This window comes from Scyliorhinus canicula, chromosome 4 (genome assembly GCF_902713615.1).
Source record: "Scyliorhinus canicula chromosome 4, sScyCan1.1, whole genome shotgun sequence".
Taxonomy (NCBI): Eukaryota; Metazoa; Chordata; class Chondrichthyes; order Carcharhiniformes; family Scyliorhinidae; genus Scyliorhinus; species Scyliorhinus canicula.
The window spans coordinates 163,490,775-163,512,522 of NC_052149.1; the positions used below are offsets into that span (position 1 = coordinate 163,490,775).

Below are 21,748 nucleotides of genomic sequence, written 5' to 3' on the forward strand. Positions count from 1 at the left end.
ATGCCCCAACATGTTCCCTTATGGATAATGCCATACAATGGCCCATAGGAGAAGCCCACAAGGGCAACAGCATAGCACAGATACAAATACAAGGGCAACAGCACAGATACAAATACAATGGTGGATTATTGGCATAATACATTCACCACAATAGAACATCTTCATGTGCTAGGATGAGCTTAACACACTTCAAGATAGCACATAGGGCCCATATAGCACAGGAAAGAATGAGCAGATACTTCACAGAGGTAGAAGATAAGTGTGAAAGATGTAAAGGAGGACCAGCTACCCATGTCCACATGTTCTGATCAAATCCAAGATAAATGGGGTTTTGGATCTCGATATTTAAAACATTGTCAAAAATTGGGGAGGTGGAAATATTACCGGGACCTCGAGGCAATTTTTGGAGTGACAGAAATACCAGGACTAATAGAAGGGAAAGGAGCCGATGTGGTGGCCTTTGCCACTTTGATCACCCGGAGGCGGATATTATGAGAATGGAAGTCAGAAGATCCGCCAAAAATATCGACATGGTTAGGAGAAGGTGTGGAATTCCTTAAACTTGAGAAATTGAAGTTTGCCCTTCGTGGCTCAGATGGGGAATTCTGGACATGATGGAAGTTGTTCTTGTCTCTATTTACAGATGTTTGTTGCCAGTGGGTAAAGGGAAGGGGGTAGGGGAGATGGGCTGAGGGAGGAGGTAAAAAGGAAAAAGGTTTGATGAAAAAAAGAGAAATAATTCTCAAATGAGGAGAATTGTATTTTTTTTGTTTATTTTGTTATTGATTGTATGTTTGTATGTTGTTAAGTATATCGTTATTTATATGAAGATGCTTACCTGTAAATATACATGTTAAATTTTTGTGTTTTCTTTTTTCTCTCTAATAATTTGTAATTTGTCATATATAAAATATGAAAACTCAATAAAAAACATTTATTAAAAAAAGGGATATCGTTATTTGAATAAAAATATTTTAAAAAAGAATTGAGATTTTACAACATAAGTGATCGAGTTTTGACACAATAATTACTTTGGTATGTTGCAGACTCCATAGGATACATTAGCCACCAGAGGGCTTTATTCAAAGAGGAAGGAAGTACTGAGTCGTTGAGAGGTTAAAGCACCACACAGTTTCATTTTACTTATGACTTAAAACCTGTATGAGTGGATGTTGCCTCGCAAACTGTGAATGGTGTCAATTAAGCAGCTCAGGTAAAGTTTGTTTTCCTGATGGTTTCAGAATACTGTTACTAAACTCTAGAATTGCATTCAGCAAAATTAAATAGGGACAATGGAATCTTTTCATTGCTAATCATTTTTACGATTATGGTTTATATGTTATGTTGATCTTACGTTGATAAGATCTATCATTCAGCCATCAGGACTGTGGCAGATGTAAAGATTAATAATCAGAGGAATTTCTGCAATTTCAGATCAGTGGCTTACAATAATGTATTTAATATGACACACTGCAGTGCAGGGTCGGGAGACAGCCTGTAAGGGGTGGAGAGGGGCCCCGACCCCGGAGGGTGCCTCCGATACCGGAGGGTGCCTCCGATACCGGGGGGTGCCTCCGATACCGGGGGGTGCCTCTGATACCGGGGGGTGCCTCCGATACCGGGGGGTGCCTCCGATGGGGCCTGGCCCGCGATTGAGGCCCACCAATCGGTGGGCCGCCCTCTCGCTCCCCGGGCCTATTTTCTCACACACCGGCCCCCTGAACTCCCGCGCCATGTTGAGTCGGGGCCGGCACATTGAGGGAGGCCACCGCGCATGCACGGGTTGGCGAGGCACACAGTTCACACCGGAATGGGAGGCTGGAGCTTTGTGAACCGCTCCAGTGCCATGCTGGCCCCCTGTAGGAGCCAGAACCGGTACTCCCAGCTGCCCGTTCACGCCGTCGTGAAACGCGACGGTGTGGACACTCTGCCGCCGAATGGGAGAATCCATCTTCTCTCTCCACTGCAAATTATTTTATGGCCTCAAAGTTCAGAGTGTGTATCCAGACATCACTATTGCCTTGTCTGTGCTCCACAACACTCCTAACAACGGGAAGCCGCGCAGTGCAGGGGTGCATCCACAAGGTAAGTATGGTTGATCCCGCAGGAGAGGGAGAGGAAGGGAAACCCTCTGTCAGAATAGTCAGCTGGAACATCAGGGAACTTAACTGCCCAGGGAAAAAATCCAGAGTCTTCGCCCACCTGAAAAGCCTAAAAGCCGACATAGTCCTCCTCCAGGAGACCCATCTGAGGGAGAAGGACCGACTGCAGGTAAGACAGAGCTGATTGGGGCAGTCATACCATTCGTGCCACGGGAGGTGGGCTAGGGGAGTGGCTATACTGCTCAATAAGAGGACAGCATTTACAGCAGCGAGAACGGTTAGGGACCCAGGAGGATGGTACGTGATGGTTGGTGGTGTCCTGGAAGAGGCACCGATGGTCCTTGAAAATGTGTACGCTCCCAACTGGGACGATGTGGAATTCATGAAAAAAACCACGGTGGGCATCCCCAACATAGACACACACCGACTCATCATGGAGGGTGGGGGGGGGGGGGGGGGTGGGGGGGGGGGGGGGGGGGGGGGCTTTTAACTGCATACAGGATCCCTGGACAGACGATCAAATCTCAAACCGGGGAAAAAGTCAAACATGGCAAAAGAACTGGGCAAGTTCATGGACCAGTTGGGGGCAGTGTAGGAAAACAACGACATATCCCCAGATACCAGGATGTTAGGCAAAGAGCTGCTGGACACGGGCAACCTCAGGAAGGGAAACTGGGGACCTGCACAGCGACTGCTGGAGGAAGTACATTCTCCCCCTGGATGAGAGACGGGAAAAATGGGAGGAGGAACAAGGCATTGAGATAGGGGAAAGACTCTGGTTCATAGCATTGCACAGGGCGAACTTCACCTCCACATGTGCAGTGCTCAGCCTTACACAGCTAAAGGTGGTGCACAGAGCAGACCTAACCAGAACCCAAACGAGTCAGTTCTTTCCAGAGGTGGAGGACAGATGTGAACGGTGCCAGGGAGGCCCGGCCAGCCACACCCACATGTTCTAAGCCTGCCCCAGAATTGCCAGCTACTGGACAACCTTTCTTGAGGCAATGTCCAGACTGTGGGAGTGAGGGTGGAGCCATGACCAAAAGTGGCGGCCTTCAGGGTCTCAGACCAGCCAGAATTCTTCATGGGGAGCGGGTCCGATACCCTAGCCTTTGCCTCCCTGATCGCCCTCCGGAGAATCCTGCTCAGTTTGCGATCGGCAACACCACCCAAGGCTGCAAACAGGTGGAATTTCTCAAACTGGAAAAAATAAAATTTGCCACCTGAGGGTTGGAAGAGGATTTCCACAGGACATGAAAGCTGTTCACCAACTTGTTCCAGGGTCTGTTTGTAGCCAGCAAACCATAGAGTAAGGTGAGAGAGAGGGGAGACTCAAGCGAATCACAGAATAAAGATGAAACGGAAAGGGGGAGAGAAGGAAGGTGGGGGATGGGGACGCGGCGGAGGACACTCGAGGAAAATGAGAGGGACAAGGGACTAAAACTGTAGTTAGACATCTGTAAATACACACCCGGGCCAAACTAGCAACAGCAACATGGCCACAGCAGGGGGTCATGGCCACAGCAGGAGGGAAAGCAATTGTATGTAAATATCTATGATGTGGAGATGCCGGCGTTGGACTGGGATGGGCACAGTAAGAAGTCTTACAACACCTGGTTTAAGTCCAACAGGTTTGTTTCAAATCACTAGCTTTTGCACTCACCTGAGGAAGGAGCTGCGCTAGTGATTTGAAACAAGCCTATTGGACCTTAACCTGGTGTTACAAGACTTCTCAATGTAAATATCTGTCCTGACCTCTGCCTGTCTTTTTACCGCCTTTTATTTCTTGCACATTTTTGGGTTTTTTTCCTCTGGTCGGCGCAGTTATGTAAAGTATAACATATGAGTTGTGAAATACAAAATGTGAAAACCCAATAAACACTTTTAAAAAAGGTTAATGCCGTAAAAGGGGGGGGGGGGGTTTATCCTCCTTCACTTTGACGGAGTTGGATTGCGATACGAGGCCTCAAGGACCTACCTGTACCACCTGACCTGGATTGGAAAGTTGGGCAAGACAGCAAGGAAGGAATTTAGTGTAAGTAATTGGGCACAGAGTGGCAATCTGTGCCACTCGAAGGAAGTTGTGGCCATCTGGAATTGGGCTCTGATGTTATTTTGGCTATGTCAATTCCTATGAACATTGAGACCAATGTTTCAAAGGATTGCTGATTGCTTCTTTCAAACCAATGTTCATTTGCTTCTGATTTTGGTTTTTACCTTGAGTCCCTGCCATCTCCCACAGTTCAGGGCTTACCGTGGTGCTCTTTATGGGCTTCACCCTTGCAGTAACTAGACACTTAAATTATTTCCTGTATGAGTCAAAGAGCCTTTATTAGACTGAGCCACACCTTGATAAAACAGCTGAAAAAGTTTATGGTTAACATTTAGTGAACGGTTTAGCGAATGATTTACCACAGGGTACAGCTGGGATATATTCTCACTGAACGTAATTCACTGTGCCTGCTGCCTTCATTGCCGTAGGATTTAATAATTCTTTGATTCTGTTTTTACAGCAAAATGAATTTCACTGGAAAATATAAATTTAAGAGTGAAGAGAATTATGAACAGTTTATGAAGGTTTTAGGTAAGGAATCATTTTGTGGTAACACCGTCATTTGAGTCATATGTATATCAATTTTAATAAAGAACATGGGGCGGGATTCTGCAAAACCCGGCGTGGCGGGCAATTCCGGCGGGAAGGAGTGGCGTGAACCACTCCGGCATGGGGCCGCCCCAAAGATGCGGAATCCTCCGCACCTTCAGGGGCTAGGCCGGCGCCGGAGTAGTTTGCGCCCCACCGGCCGGCGCCGAAGGGCCTCCGCCAGCCGGCGCGAGTAGGCGCATGCGTGGGAGCACCACTGTGTGCTGGCGTCATCCCAGCGCATGCGCGGGGGGGGTTCATCTCCGCGTCGGCCATCACGGACTGTTACAGCGGCCGACGCAGAGGAATAGAGTGCCCCCTCGGCACAGGCCCACCCGCGGATTGGTGGGCCCCGATCGCGGGCCAGGCCACCGTGGGGGCACCTCCCCAGGCCAGATCCACCCACGCCCCCCTGAGGACCCCGGAGGCCACCCACGCAGCCAGGTCCTGCTGGTAAGGACATGTTGTAATTTACGCCGGCAGGACAGGCCGATAACGGGCGGCCACTCGGCCCATCCTGGGCCAGAGAATCGCTGGGGGGGGGACACTGCCAGCGGCCGCCGACCGGCGTGGCACGATTCCCGCCTCCGCCAAAACCCCAGCACCGGAGAATTCGGCAGCCGGCGGGGGCTGGATTCACATTTTTTTTCAGTTGAATCACTCGAATTCAAGTAGGAGAATTGTTAACTGTTCAATAAATGTGTTAAACCTATCTCCAAGTCTGAACCTTCCTTTGTCAGAGCATACAACAAGGAAGCAGCTTATGCTACATGAAGAAGCATAACACAACATGACTCAGTCAGTTTGTCCCCTAAGTTTCTGACTAGTACTAACCAGAAAGCTTTCAGTTCCACCCTTAGTCTGTGTTGCCTTAACTGGTCCCTGATACATTGCATGAGGGATGTTACAATGTTTGAGGGATGTTACAATGTTTGAGGGATGTTACAATGTTTGAGGGATGTTACAATGTTTGAGGGAGTCAATTTTGCCCAAGGGTTTCAGCCTATCTACAGTCAGTAAACTTCACTGGAAGTGAACATATTTGGATGTTGAACTGAGAATTGAATCAGGCATGGCTAGGATAAACTGGACATTATAGCTTACTAACATTTACTGGCACATGAATATAGTCACTGGGGAAAAGCAGCTGAGTGCAACCATGGAACTGTCAATAAATGTGCTTGTGTCTCCAGCAGAGCAAGAGGAAGGGGGAATCAGTGAGGGGAAGAAAAGGACTCCCATTCAGAATTGTTCTCGATAACACTGGTTACATAAATCTCTCCTTTTGGCCCAACAAAGCCTGTCTATTTTTGATGGCTCTCCACCTCATTTCTCTGCCTGTCCATCATAGACATCAATGCCCTCTTCAGAAATATAAATAGTGTTTCTTACAAACATTTATACTACTTGCTCCAATGGCCCTTCTTGGTTTTAAATTATGTCCTGCAGTTTATACACAGGGAGAAAGGGATCTGATGCACTCTCAAGGAGAAAATACATCCTTGTATTCAGTCAAGGAAGCTCTCTGCTTTCTGTTGTTTCACACTTTCCATGATTAATGTTTTAAAAACAAACCAAGGGACAACAACCTCACGCCTCGTGACACAGAATTATAAGTTAGGAAATATTCCTACTTACTTGGCGTTGGGCAAGGGAATGCAAGAGATTTCATTTGAGAAAAATACATTTTTATAAGGTATAATCACGCCATCAGAATATTACCACTTTTATTATAGTTTTGCCCAGCTAGAAATTTCTCCCTTTGTAATTGAATTTTCTCGTTCCCCTGTAGCCATGCTCTGTGGAGAACATGCCCTTGAATATGAAATGTATAGTAATTAAGCTGAAAACAAAAACACCACAGGCAATGATTCAAAATACTGGTGTGATAAACTGAGGCAGCAGCAGTGAGCAGTCTAATCCTCAGAGTACTGATAGGACGAGACCAACCAGCCTGAAACAGATCTGACGTTATATCATTATATCTTCTGCTACAGAAATAATCATGTTTAAAAACACATCATGCACACATTTTTGCCTCATTTTTCCTCTTTCTTTTGCTCCATCTTTCATTCCACATCTTTGCCTGCCTCAACTCCCACACCTACTGTTTGCCCCATCCCTCTTCCTCTCTCTGTTCTGTCTTCTCTCCCCTCTTCTTTGCTTGCTTCATCTCAATTTGCTTTGTCTCTCTTCCCCTTTCTCCACCTTTCCTTCACTCAGTCGATGCTTGCTTTCTTTCTCTTCCTCACTAGCTGTGTTTGCCCCTCTCTCTTCCCCTCTCCTCCCCCTCACCACATTACCTCCTTTTTTGTACTCTCCTCTTATTTTTGCCTTTGTGCACAGGCAGTAATCTTCTACCTCCCTTTCATAAAAAATTCTGTTTGTCATGATGCAAAGGTTTCTGGGATATTAAGTAGTATAAACAAGTGCAGAAATAGATTAAGTGAGTGGCACAGAGTCTGAGAAATCTATACTGAACCAAAAAGGATAGATCCAAATATTTTCCAAATGGTAAAAAACTAGGAATGTTGAAGGTCCAAATAAATTTAGGTGTCCATGTGCACAGATAACTAAAACGCAGTTGTTGAAGTGCCAAATAAAGTTTTAACGGCTAATGCTAACTATATAATAAAAGATAATTTGCTTAAGCAATTGAAAGTCCTGGTTACACCACATCTGGAGTGCTGTATAAATCTCTCGTCACCAAAACTTATAAAGGACATATTGGCCTTGGAAGTATTGCAGTGCAGATCCTCCAGAATGTTACCAGGGCACCAAGGATTACATTATGAGGAGAGATTGCATAAATCCAGCATGTATTCCCTGGAATACAGAAGGTTATGGGGTAAGTTTGAAAATAATTGATGGGGTAGATAAAGAGAATCGCTGCTGGTGACTAGAGGGCACAACCCTAAAATTAGAGCCAAGCTTAACAGGATAGAAGTTGGGGAAAATTTCTTGAAGCAAAAGGAGGTAGAAATGTGGAACTCTCTTCCTCAAAAGACAGTGGGTGGGATTCTCCGTCCCGCCATTTTCTGGTGCGGCATGCCCCCGCCGGCAGTGGAATTCTCTGTCCCGTTTCTCACAGTGGGAACCCCGCAATCGGGAAATCCACGGGTGTGAGTCCACTGCCGGCAAAACGGAGGATCCCGCTGACGGAGAATCCAACCCCGTAGGGTTTAGCTCAATCAATTTGAAATCTGAGCTCAGTTTCCCAAGCCAATGGTATTAAGGGATAAGGAGTCCAGTTAGGATATAGTTCAACCACGATCTCCTTGATCGGCTGGAACAGGCTTGAGGGGCTGAGTGGCCCACAACTATATTCTCCATTCTACTGAAAAGCACTTGTGCCTATCTTCCAGGTTCAGAATTAGAATGGCATGGAAGCACTTTGGTCCAGGCCAAGAGCTGGTGTCAGCAAAAGAGGAAGACAGAACTGTAACTGCTGCCCTGTGTTCCAGGCTGCCTGCAATGCAACCCTCTAAGTGCTGCTGGAGAGGACAGGAAAAATCACCTGATCTCTAAAATCAGTAAAAACGTTCAATTCATTTCAACCCAAACCTATTGTCATCTTTTTTCATGCATCTTGATATAGGGTTGTCACCTTTGGTTGGAAGTATACCTACTACACCCAGTCAAACACCACTTTTCACCCCCATCTCCAATACTTGCAGAAATAATAAACAAGCATTCGGAGAAGATTTTATTTCATTTCTGTATGATTTTTGTTCTCCGTTTGTTTGCAGCAATGTCCAGGAGATTTAATTTATGGAGATTTCAAGCCTATCCTGAAGGGTTAGTAACCCTACTTGTGGTGTGATGGCAATTGCATACCTTTGTAATGAATGAAGCATAGAATCATAGATTCATAGAATCCCTACAGTGCAGAAGTAGGCTATTTTTCCCATTGAGTCTGCACCAACCTCTGAAAAGGCACCCTACTTAGACCCACACCCCAACAGTATCCCAGTAATCCCACCTAACTGTTAGACATTAAGGGGCAATTTAGCATAGCCAATCCACCTAACCAGCATATCTTTGGACTGTGGGAGGAATCTTGAGACCACATAGACACGGGGAGAATGTGCAAACTCCACACCGCCAGTCAGCCAGGGTCAGAATTGAACCCGGATCCTTTGAATGTGAGGACAGCAGTGCCAATTACTGTGCCACCCTACATGGGGGAAATATGGGGAAATTGGATGTGCAGTCTTACTGGGGAATTGGTGCACCCATTCTTCTCTTTTTCGGGGCTCGTTCTTGGGATGGGAGCATCGCTGGCAAGGTCAGCATTTGTTGCCTTTCCTGAATTACCCTTGAGCAGGTAGAGATGAGCTGCCCTCTTGAACCTCCGCAGTCCATGTGGTGCAGGTACAGGCAATATGAATGGCTAGATGATAGAGACCGAATGAAAAAACTCTGTCTTGTTTGTTTGTTTGTTGTTTTGCTTTTTTCTTCAAATTTTGTACATCTGGAACAGCAACTGAACAGCTGATTGACATCTGAAGAAATCTCCACAAATAATTGATCAGTCTGTGTGTGAGAAATTATGTGTATATATTAATTTTAGCTCTGTGCGTTAGCTTCTGTAGAATGGTGAGAAGCTGTTACTTATGGTGTTTTAAAGGAAAATTCGATGGCTGGATTCTCCGTTTCTGCGGCTAAGTGCCAGCGCCAACAGAGAATCCATGGTGCTCCATGACAGGAAAATCGGTGCAAATCCCTCACCAATTCTGGTACCGGTGAGGGGCTAGCACCGGTGCCGTGTGGAACACCCATGGATCAAATGGGGAACGGCTGTAGAATCACCGGGTCCCGCTATTCTCCCCCCCCCCCCCCACGCCCGACTCCCGACACGAATCGCTGCCGCCGTTTTTTTACGGCGAGCAGCGATTCTCAGCTGGCCGATGGGCCGAAGTCCAAGCCCTTTACGGCCGTTTTTACGAACGGCAAACACACCTGGTCTGGCCGTTCGTAAAAACGGCCGTAAAGTTCGGATCTTGGCAACCATGGCACCGATTGGCACGGCAGTACCACGGCCGTGCCAAGGGTGCCATGGGCTCACCGATCGCGGGCAGCGGGTCTGATTCCCACACACTCTTTGTCCTTCCGCCGCCCCGCTGTATCCATTCACGGGGCGGCTGAGGGGCATCCCGGCCCGCGCATGCACGGGTTTCGCGCAAATGCGCGATGACGTCATCCGCGCATGCGCGGGTTGGAGTCTTCCAATCCGCGCTTGCGCGGCTGACATCATGTGACGCGTCAGCCATCGCAAACTCTGGCAAGCGGGCTTAACGAAATTCGTTAAGCCCGCGATGCCGGAGTTCACGGCCGCGGCATGCTAGCCCCGACCGGGGACCAGAATCGGTTCCCGGTCGGGGAGGGGGAGGCTGGCGTCAAACCCGCCCGTTTTTGATGCTAGCCTTACGATTTCTCCCTGTTTGGGAGAATCGCGCCCCAGGTTCCCGACCCCTGGGACCATACGTGGTCCCTGTTGGGAACTCGGCTCATTGCGGGCAGAGTATCGCGGGTGGGCCAGATGCTGATGCGTCAACGACGTCGCGATGTGCACAGTGCTAATCCTGATGATGCCGATTTGGAGGGGGCAGAGCACCACCAACCGGAGTCAAACCGGCGCCTGCCCCGATTCCGGCGTCGGAAGCCATTCTTCGCCAGATCGCCGATCCCTATTTTGGTGTTGGTTTTGCTGAGGTCGGTGCAGAATCACGCCCCTAATATTTCGAAGGCCAGCTCCAATAACCAAAGCCCATCGGTATTGATTTAGATAAAGTGAAACTTAGTGTTTGCGATAGTATTCCTCATCATGAGACGTCCCTTAGCCTTTGCATTAACATGGTATTTACCATCCACTCTGCAGGTGTGCCCGATGATGCCATTGAGCGTGGGAAAAAAATTAAGTTTGACACAGAGATTGTCCAGAATGGGAATGATTTTACTTGGTCTCAAATTTATCCATGCCACACAACAACAAATACATTTATTGTCGGAAAGGAGTCAGAATTTGAGATACTGAATGGTGATAAAGTCAAGGTAAATCTGCAAGTTACCAGCTGAAGAAGTGAATTTCCTTGGTGTTTCTGCATATTGGGTTAAACGTTAAGAGGTTTGGAAATCCATGCACAGCAGTATTAATCTAAATATCCGTCCTTCACGTTTAAGTCTGGGCAGTGGGTATCAAGAGGTACAATGAACTGCTTTGGGCTATTTGAACAAGGGAGCACCATACCCGAGCATTATTTCCTTTAACATTTAACTGTTATGCACAGCCAGTTTTCTCAGTTTGTGATGTGTGGTTGCTGCGCTTGCTCAGCTCGGCAGAAACAATGAGCTGGGTATTTCAGTAGCGTCAGGACCCTGGTACCTCACAGGAGCCCACCCATGCCGCCAGAATACCCTCATTTGCAACTTTTCAGGTCATACTCCTAATTGGCATAGTTATGACATGACAAATGGGTGCCACAATGTGCTGTTTTACATTGATTTCATTCTGGAAGATCCGGTATCTCTTTTTGAAAGTATAATTGCATTTTATTACCATTTTTAAATCAAAGGAAAATGAATAAATCCAAACTTATGAAAGGTTTAGGCTTGCAGTTACTATCAAAGTGCCATGCTGGTGAGTACAACTTGCCACACGCAATTCTCCACTTGTTGAGTCAGGTTTAACTCCCCCCACCCCCAGAAATGGGTAATTGGAGGTAACCAGGCAAGCTGGTTTGATAGACATCTAGACACAAGGCTCCTTGTTGTTCTCTTGGATGTAAGCTGCCTTATGGTCAGGATCAACTGCAGCAGTCAGTGTTCACCAAAAGGAAGTGGGCTTTGCTTGACTAGGTTCATCTCTGGCTCATGGCTCCCTGAATAGTACTCTCAATTAGTTATTTGTTTTGCGAATGCTAAGAGTTCAAAGCAAAGATGAAATTAAGACTGTTAAAACAGGAATTCAGCATTGTGCCACCAGCTTGATTGTCATTTAACTCCACATCGACAACGGATCATTATCTATACTTCAGATGCTACAACTTTTATAGATTTACAATAAAACAAGAAGTGGATCACAGTCTAAATATGTAGCAGTGGGATCTGTTTTTGAACACATGAGTGTTACCATGGAAGTGCAATGGGCGGAATTCTCCGCAACAGCCGACGCCGTCGTGAAACCCAGAGAGTTTCACGACGGCGTCGGAGGCCGCTCCTCGCCCCCTATTCTCCCCCCCCCCCCCCCCGCGGGGAGCTAGGAGCGGCGCTTCGTGCAACTCAGCCGCCGGGAATGACGCGGCCGGCGGAGCCTAATGACATTAGCCGCGCATGCGCGGTTGCCGTCTTTCCTCCACTGCCCCGCAAGACGTGGCGGCTTGATCTTGCGGTGCGGTGGAGGGAAAGAGTACATCTCTTGGAGACGCCGGCCCGACGATCGGTGGGCACCGATCGCGGGCCAGTCCCCTCCCGAGCACGACCGTGGTGTTCGATCCCCTCTCCACCCCCCACAGGCCCCAAACTCACATTTTGCGCTATGTTCACGCCGGCAGCGACCAGGTGTGGTTGCCACCGGCATGAACAGCTCGGGAACGACAGGCCGCTCGGCCCATCCGGGCCAGAGAATCGCACGGCGACCCACGATTCTCCGAGTGGCGTGTCGCAAAATGTGACACGCCATTTTGGGGGGGGTGGGAGAATCGCGGGGGTGCCAGAGTGGCCCTCCCACGATTCTCCCACCCGGCCTGGGCAGCGGAGAATCGCGCCCAATATATTCTGGTGAAAGTGAACAGTGCACTGTTCAATCAAAATTAAAGACTTTTTCACATCACATTATCTAGGATAAATGAAGCCCAGAGACTAGTGGGAACCAGGCAATCTAAAAATATATATATTGCTATCTGATGGATAGGGGCAATGTTTAGTGCAGTATTCTAACCAAAGAACCCCAGATTCAATTTGTGCTGCACTCACTCCATACGGCGTATGATCAGAAGTAGGCCACTCAGCCCATCGAGTCTGCTTCATCATTCAATGAGATCATGGCTGATCTGACATAATCCTCAACTCCACTTTCCTATTTTATCCCCATAACACTGATTCCCTTACTGATTAAAACTCTGTCTATCACAGCCTTGAACATATTTATTGACCCAGCCTCTGCAACTCTCTGAGGTAAAGAATTCCACAGATTCACTACCCTCTGAGAGAAGAAATTCCTCCTCATCTCTGTCGTAAATGGGCGACTCCTTCCTCTTTGATAATGCCCTCTGAACCTAGACTCTCCCACAAGAGGAAACATCCGCTCAGGATCTACCCTGTTAAGCTCCCTGAGAATCCTATATGTCTCCATTAGGCCACCTCTCATTCTTATAAACTCCAATGATTACAGGCCCAATCTACTCAACCTGGTAGGAAAATCCCTCCATACCCGGGATCAACCTAGTAGACCTTCTCTGGACTGCCTCCAATGCCAGTATATATTTCCTGAGATAAGGGGACCAAAACTGTTCACAGTATTCCAGGTGTGGTCTAACTAGTGCCTTGTATAGTTTTCACAGTACTTCCCTATTTTTATAATCAATTCCCTTTGAAATAAAGGCAAACATTCCATTTGCCTTCCCAATTACCCGCTGAACGTGCATGCTGGCTTTTTGTGATTTATGCACGAGGACCCCAAATCCCTCTGTGCTGTGGTTTTCTGCGGTCTTTCTCCATTTAAATAATATTCAGCTGCTTTATTCTTCCTCCCAAAATGCATAACTTCATATTTCCTACATTATATTCCATCTGCCATCACCTGACCTGTCCATGGTGGCACAGTAGCACAGTGGTTAGCATGGTTGCTTCACGGTGCCAGGGACCCAGGTTCGATTCATGGCTTGGGTGACTGTCTGTGCAGAGTCTGCATGTTGACCCCGTGTCTGCGTGGGTTTCCTCCAGGTGCTGCGGTTTTCTCCCATAAGTCCCGAAAGATGTGCTTGTTAAGGCATTCTGAATTCTCCCTCAGTGTGCCCGAACAGGCGCCAGAGTGTGACAACTCGGGGCTTTTCACAGAATCTTCATTGCGGTGTTAATGTAAGCCTACTTGTGACACTAATAAAGATTATTATTATTATTCCTCAGTAGACTCTTTGTGTCACCCTCACCACTTGCCTTCCCACCTATTCAGGGCAATAGTTGGAGTTGTCTCTACAGAAGCGGGGTTAAATGAATTAGCCAGGGCTCTATTTTAGGACAGAGTGTTATTTAATAACATACGTAGACTTTGAATAAAATTATCATGTTCTGCAGGCAGTGCAACTCTGAACAGAACTATCAGCGTTTATGGAGCTAAACTCCAATAGGAGTCGGCACTGAATTTTCAGGAGACACCTTGCCGATCTCATATTCCACAATTTAGAAGAAACTTCTAAATTGGATAGAAGATGGAACACGCTATCACTTGAGTAGAGGTAAATAGCATAGGTACATTTAAGAGGAAGCTAGATAAGCATGTGCTGCAGAAAGGAATAAAAGGATATTCTGGGTATAAATTCTACATCATCGTAAAAGCGTTCTTTTTATTTTGATTTCTTTCAGACCACAGCAAAGCTGGAAGGAGGAAAACTACTCATGGATTTTTCTAAGTACGTTCATGCTGCTAAGATTGAAGGAGACACACTGGTTGAAGTGAGTATCTGGTTTGAAATGTTTTGAATGTTGATTTATTTATTTTTACATATAGGACTGTTTTGTTGCACTGTGGCACTGCGATTAAAAACCAAATTTCTCCTTGTAAACAGACATCAGTGTGTGATGAGATCACTTTAAAAACACTCCATACAAAAACAGTTTAAGATGATGAGGACTCCTGTCTCCAAGAACCACTGTGGACAATGAAATAATTCCACAGTAAATAAATAATTCAGCTTTTGTGAAACATTGTATTTGTGCGCATAAAGGAAATGATATGCCAACGGACGAACCATTGAATAAAGTTGTAAAATGAGAATTTTGGTGTGTTTCTGTTTGTTCTTTACCAACACCAATGTTTGTCACCAGTACAGCGTTAAGAAATAACATAAAAACAGTCAAGCACAAAATTATACTGTAACCTTTATGTTAAGCCCATAGCAAGGGTTTAGACTTGCATCAGTGCTGTTCTGGACGATGGAGTTACCTTCCTTTCTTTGCTATCGAAGCTGTACTATTCATTCAGTGGAAGCCTGTCAGGTAAATAGGACGTGCACCGTTTGTACATGCAGACAGGTTCTATCATTAGATACAGCTGCTCTGTTCGATAAGGTCAATGGATGACTGAATGCACTATGGATCGATATGATTTTATCCAGTACTGTTGTCCAATGAGTGGAAACGTGCTGAATGCCTTAGTCTACAGCTCATGCAAGTTCTATTAATTGACAACAATACATTTTGAAATCAACAGATTATAGAATACTCTGGATAGAATCTGGTGGAACCGCAATGCTAACTTTTAATAGTCAGCCTCAGCAATCGACAGAACTGTATTTGCAGCTCGAAAGGCAGCAACGTCCCTTATTTTGAAAGCTACAATCAGAGTAAAGAAGAAAAAAATGGAAACGTGGAATAAAGCAAAATGCATAGCAACTTCATTCGTATCTCTGAAATATATTTCAGATATGACTCTCTCCTCCCTCTCCCTGCAATCCCCCCACCCCCATCTGAACACTCAGGAGCATGGACACATATAGGACCCATGAACACTTCATTTGTACATCTGCCGACACTTGGAGCTAAGATTCTCCCCATGCCACATTAAAGATTTAAGTTTCTAACTTCACCCCTGCATGTATTCAGGCCCTTTCAGGCTCTCTGCTGAACATGGCAGTTACAGTTTCAGTCAGGCAGGACCCAAGCAGCTTATACCAGATCTCTGCCTATTTAAAACCCTACCTGAGCATGAGGCTCAGTATAAGTACAGCCCAACTCTACAACATCAAGACAATGAACAGAAACAGGCCTGAGGCAACAAAAAGAGACTTGGAATAAAGATACCCCCGAACCAGTTGAATGTTCAAACCACAACACTTGAAATAATCGGTTCAATGCAATGTTGAATTTATTTCCCCCCGCACCCTGACACACCATTAAGCCTCACCACCAGCTCCACCATCTGTCTGTTTTTGGAATTTACATATACAGAATTCTTAGGTGGGACTGCAGCATGCCTGTGTGTTTACTCAATTTGCTCATTCTTCCTCATTGCTCAGTCAATGGTTTTAAATAGGGATTACATTATGAAAGAAACAACAGGATTTTATAAAGTGCATTCTGTACATTTGAGGAATATAGTATTGATATGGTGTTGTTAAAATGTTTGTGGACCACACTGTATTACTCCCTCAACTTACCACCCCAGTTACCATTGGAGGTATAATTTCATTGTTACAGAGCCTCGAACAACCAGACGATTTCTGTCCTCCCTGAGCTCACCTAAGCACACGTGGGTTACAGTTTGACAGATGTACCGTCTCAGTAAAGCTCCCCACCTGTTTTGTACTTCACAATTGCTGATATGGTACAAATGCTGTGCACGGTAGCACAGTGGTTAGCACTGTTGCTTCACAGCACCAGGGTCCCAGGTTCGATTTCCAGCTTGGGCCATTGTCTTAGCGGAGTCTGCATGTTTTCCCCGTGTCTGCGTGGGTTTCCTCCGGGTGCTCTGGTTTCCTACCACAAGCCCGAAAGACGTGCTTGTTAGGTGAATTGGACATTCTGAATTCTCCCTCTCTGTACCCAAACAGGCGCCGGAGTGTGGCGACTAGGGGCTTTTCACAGTAACTTCATTGCAGTGTTAATGTAAGTTTACTTGTAACATTAATAAAGATTATTACTATTATTATATTGCATAAACGTTTCATTGGTTCTGGAACATTAAAGATACCAGTGCTGCCTCAAAATTATGAATACTATGTGTCCTAGTAAATAAATAACTGATTATTTCCAGGTCAGTGCATAAAAATTAGCAAGTCGATGATGAGGGAGTTATCCATTTGACTGAGGAATGAGAAGAAAAATTGAGGAAAATTCTGTGTCGAGTGTGGGGGCAGCGCAGTGGCGCAGTGGTTAGCACTGCTCCTCACAGCGCCAGGGACCTTGAGTTCATCCAGCCTCGGGTTACTGTCTGTGTGGAGTTTGCAATTTCTCCCTCTGTCTGCATGGGTTTCCTTCGGGTGCTCCGGTTTCCTCTCAGTCACAAAGATGTGCAGGTTAGGTGGATTGGCCATGATCAATGCGCGGGGTTACAGGGATATGGGGTAGGCACGTGGGCCTAGGTAGAGTGTTCTTTCGGAGTGTCAGTGCAGACTCAATGGGCCAAACGGCCTCCTTCTGCACTGTAGGGATTCTATGGGTCTATGCTTTGACACGGAATGGTTGAGGCAGAAAACATTGTATCATTCAAGGGAAATTGGATAAATATTTACAGCAATTGAGAATATAAGGCCCAGGAAAGAAAGTAATGATAATAATAGGCCAGTGGGATGAGTTTTGAATTGCTTAGAAAAGAACAAGCGCAATGGACTAAATAGCCTCCAGTGTACTGTATGCTTCAGTGTTTGTGTGTGTGTTTACATGTGCAGTAATGAGATTTTCCATTTACGGTGCAAAATATTTTCTTGTTTTATTCAAAAAATATATGAAAACAATATTGATTGATTGGGCTGCATGAAAAACAAGTGTGGGTTTTGCTAGCAGGCGGCATGCTGACTCCAGAGGGAAAGGTTCCTGGAATAAAATGTATAATTTTTGTCTTTTCTTGATTATCATTTATTCTTTCATGGGGTGTGGGCACTAAGGACAAGGCCAGCATTTGTTACCCATCCTTAATTGCTTGTGAACTGAGTAACTTGCCATATCACTTCAGAGTCAGACACATTGCTATGGGTCTGGAGTCACATGTAGGCCAGACCAAGTAAGGATGGCAGATTTCCTTCCCTGAAGGACATTCGTGAACCAGATGGGTTTTTTATGACACAGAAACAGAAAATGCTGGAAAAGGTCAGCAAGTCTGGCAGCATCTGAGGAGAGAAAAACAGAGTTAATGTTAAAAGTCCTGAAGAAGTGTCACAAAGATTCAAAATGCTACATTCGTTTTGCATTATTGCTACCTGTGCTTGGTAAGCCTGCTAAAATTTGTATTATATTCAAACTAACATTCTTACATCAGGACAAAGCAGACATTTTGTCCTCATTTGTGATGTGCTGGATAGAATCACGAGGGACGGCCTTGACTGTTCTGTCATTACTGAAATGTATTCTTTTGCACAGGTAATATTCCATTGTTACTGCAATCGTGTGGGAATCTGGTGCGCTCTAATATTTTAGTATCAACTGCAGATTTCTAATAGTCTGAATAAAAATAAGACAATACTTCTTAAAGGACTCATTCCCCACTGCCCCCAAGGCTACATTCAGCGTTCAATTGTTGCTTCAGCAATTTGTAATTTTAGAACATAGAACATAGAACAGTACAGCACAGAACAGGCCCATCGGCCCTCAATGTTGTGCCGAGCCATGATCACCCTACTCAAACCCACGTATCCACCAAATACCCGTAACCCAACAACCCCCCCTTAACCTTACTTTTATTAGGACACTACGGGCACACAGGGGGAGGACGTGCAGACTCCGCACAGACAGTGACCCAGCCGGGAATCGAACCTGGGACCCTGGAGCTGTGAAGCATTTATGCTAACCACCATGCTACCCTGCTACCCTTATTTTGTTACTAGAAACAAAAATCACTCTTTTGTTCAGCTCCGTTCCCCTATAACTTTGAAGAGTGGATCTATCTTTGGTGAGGCCGTGGAATGCCCTACCTGCAACAGTAGTGAACTCGCCAACATTGAGGGCATTTAAAAGTTTATTGGATAAGCATATGGATGATAAGGGCATAGTGTAGGTTAGATGGCCTTTAGTTTTTTCCATGTCGGTGCAACATCGAGGGCCGAAGGGCCTGTACTGTGCTGTATCGTTCTATCTGTAAGCTTGTGTCCTACCACACTCAATAATTTCACCTAGCCATATGTAAGGCTACTGGAAAAACACATCGAATAGCTGCATCTGATCCAAACGCATTGATAGAAATACAATATATTGAAAAGCGTGAGCAATGGTGATCTTTAGTTGGCAGTTGTGTTGGGACGTTTCTGTTGGGACTGTGTCAACTGTTAATGATATCTGGAAGGTCTTGTGAATATTCCACTTTCCAAATATCTCTTTGAACCCATTTCCCTCTGTAATGACTTAGTCCAGGCCTTTGAGATTGGCCAATTAGAATACAAGTTCCCTGATTAGTAGCCCAATCAGGGAAAACCTTTCTCTGTATATAACAGGGAGTGTCAGCTCCTCTGCACCCCCAGTGTAAGCAGCAAGCAGAATGTACCTGGTTGTTCAGCTGCTGGTTTTGTAAATAAAAGGAATTCTGCCTCCGTGGACTTATTACACCCTCCATCCCGACGCCCAAGAATAAGTGAGGAGCTCACGGACCTCTTTGTGAAGAAGGTGGACACTATTCAGCTGCATCACCTCATTCCCCTTTCCTTAATTTAGAGTATCCAATTATTTTTCTTTTCCAATTAAGGGGAAATTGAGGGGAGATTAGGTGGCTAATCCACCTAACCTGCTCCTTCCTCAGGTGATGAATTCACCTGAGGAAGGAGCTGTGCTCCGAAAGCTCATGTTTGAAACAAACCTGTTGGATTTTAACCTGGTGTTGTAAGACTTCTTACTGTGCTCACCCCAGTCCAATGCCGGCATCTCCACATCACACCTAACCTGCACATCTTTGGGTTGTGGGGGTGAAACCCATGCAGACATGGGGAGAATGTGCAAACTCCACACAGACAGTGACCCAGGGCCGTGATTCAAACCCGGGTCTTCAGCGCTGCAGTCCCAGTGCTAACCACTGTGCCACATGCCGCCCCCCCTTTCCCCTTTCCCCTTTCCTAACACCTAAACCTCCCCCCCAGCATAACTATCACTAGGCGTCCTCCGCCTAGACTTTTAAGGTTCCATTTTTCTCTAGTTTTTATCCTATCTTCTCTCATGACATTGAGAGACTGTCTTCTCCATGAAATCTGCTTCCTCTACTTAAGTCCTGTGAAATTGCTGGCCTTTCTAAGTCACATGTTAGCTGACTTTGTAAATGTTCCATACCCTTTCAAAATGACCACCACCACCACATCCCCTTACCAATCAGAAAATTAACCCTGGACCTCTTTGACCTTGCAAAGTCCTGTCCCTTTTCTTCCAAAGTCCTTGAGTATCTTCTCCCTGACAGGTTGCAGCAGAAGTTCATGCACTTGGTGTCATATTTGACCATAAAAATAACTCTTGACCACATATCTGTTCCATCACCAAAATCCCCAGTTCCATCTCCATAACATTGGCTGACTCTGCCCCTGCCTCAACTTGTCTGCTGCAGAAACCATCATCCACAGCCTCATAACCTCTCGGTTTGAATATTCTAAATCACTCCTGAATAGTCTTCCATCATTCACCCTCCATAAACTTGAGCTCATCCTCAATTCTATTACCCTTACCGAGCTCACGTCAAGTTTAATTCACCCAGCACCTCTGTGCTCACTGAGCTACATTGGCTCCCAATCCAGTAATATCTGAATTTTAAGATTGTCATCCTTGTCTTCAAATTCTTTAATGCCTCCTCCCTCCCTCTCTCTGTACCTTTGTCCAGCTCCACATACCTTCAAGAACTCCCACTCCTCTAATTCATGCCTTGTGCACATTCATATTTTCAGCTACCTGGACCCCAAGCCTGGACAAGGGGAAACAGTGGCGTAACGGTATGGTTACTAGATTAGTAATCCAGAGACCCAGAGTAGTGCTCTGGGGACCCAGGTCAAATGCTCTGGGAACCCAGGTCAAATGCTTGTTGATGGTGAAATTTGAATTCAATACAAACCTGGAATTAATAATCTAATGATGACCCTGAAAACATTGTCGAGGTTGAGTGTTGTAAAAACTTATTTGGTTCACTGATGTTCTTCAGAGAAGGAAATCTGCCAACCTTACCCGGTCTGGTCTACATGCGACTCCAGATCCACAGCAATCTAGTTGACTCTTAAATGCCCTCTGAAATGGCCGAGCAAGCCAAGCCATTCAGTTCAGAGTGTGGGCAGCACGGTGGTACTGCTGCTTCACAGCGCCAGGGACCCGGGTTCAATTTCAGCCTTGGGATACTGTCTGTGTGGAGTTTAAATGTTCTCCCCATGTCTGCGTGGTTTCCTCTGAGTGCTCCGGTTTCCTCCCACAATAAGGACGCACATGGTAAGTGGATTGGCAATGATAAATTTCCCCTAGTGTTGGGGGACACTAATCCATCCAGGGATATGCAGGTTAGGTTATGGGATTACGGAGATAGTACAGGGTGGATGGGTGAGTGGACATGGGTAGAGACGAAGGGTCAGTGCAAACTCGATGGGCTGAATGGCCTCCTTCTACACTATAGGGATTCTATGATTCAGGAGCAATTGACCTCCATAAGCCTAAAAGAGCCCAAGAATGGTGCACATTCTCCAGTGTAATAACTTACATAATATGGGGCAGCATGGTGGTGCAGTGGTTAGAACTGCTGCTTCACGGCACCGAGGTCCCAGGTTTGATTCTGGGTCACTGTCCATGTGGAGTTTGCACATTCTCTCCGTGTTTGCATGGGTTATGCCCCACAACCCAAAGAATTGCAAGAAGGTGGATTGGCCACGCTAAATTGCTCCTTAATTGGAAAAATGAATTGGGTACACTAAATTTATTTTTTAAAACTTACATAATCAACCATGTGGGTAAACGTCAGACACTTTGGCACCCAGGCACGGCTCTCGGGGAAACACAGCAAGACCCTTTGTTAAAATAGGATTGAAAAGGCAGGAAATCACAATGCAACAGGTACACTGCAACCAACGATTAAATTGCCCTTGGGTCTTTGTCTGATAATGTTCTGTGCCCAAAGGTAGGAAAATGC

General features: G+C 45.9%; 1 protein-coding gene across 1 annotated transcript; it reads left to right on the plus strand.

The window, feature by feature from the left end:
- Positions 1-1,040: 1,040 nt before the first annotated feature.
- LOC119965130 (gastrotropin-like) lies at positions 1,041-14,737 on the plus strand. The gene is made up of 5 exons (XM_038795465.1): positions 1,041-1,213; positions 4,616-4,686; positions 10,625-10,797; positions 14,326-14,415; positions 14,529-14,737. Exons 1-5 carry the CDS (start codon positions 1,191-1,193, stop codon positions 14,580-14,582), a joined length of 411 nt encoding a protein of 136 aa, XP_038651393.1. The 5' UTR covers positions 1,041-1,190; the 3' UTR covers positions 14,583-14,737.
- The last annotated feature ends 7,011 nt before the right edge of the window (positions 14,738-21,748 follow it).

What these genes read in the sequence shown, in the direction of transcription:
- LOC119965130 (XM_038795465.1), top strand. Translation starts at nt 1,191, where the DNA reads ATGGTGTCAATTAAGCAGCTCAG. An exon ending in ACAGTTTATGAAGGTTTTAG is followed by an intron (nt 4,687 to 10,624) that starts GTAAGGAATCAT and finishes TCCACTCTGCAG; the next exon opens with GTGTGCCCGATGATGCCATT. An exon ending in AAGGAGACACACTGGTTGAA is followed by an intron (nt 14,416 to 14,528) that starts GTGAGTATCTGG and finishes CCTTGTAAACAG; the next exon opens with ACATCAGTGTGTGATGAGAT.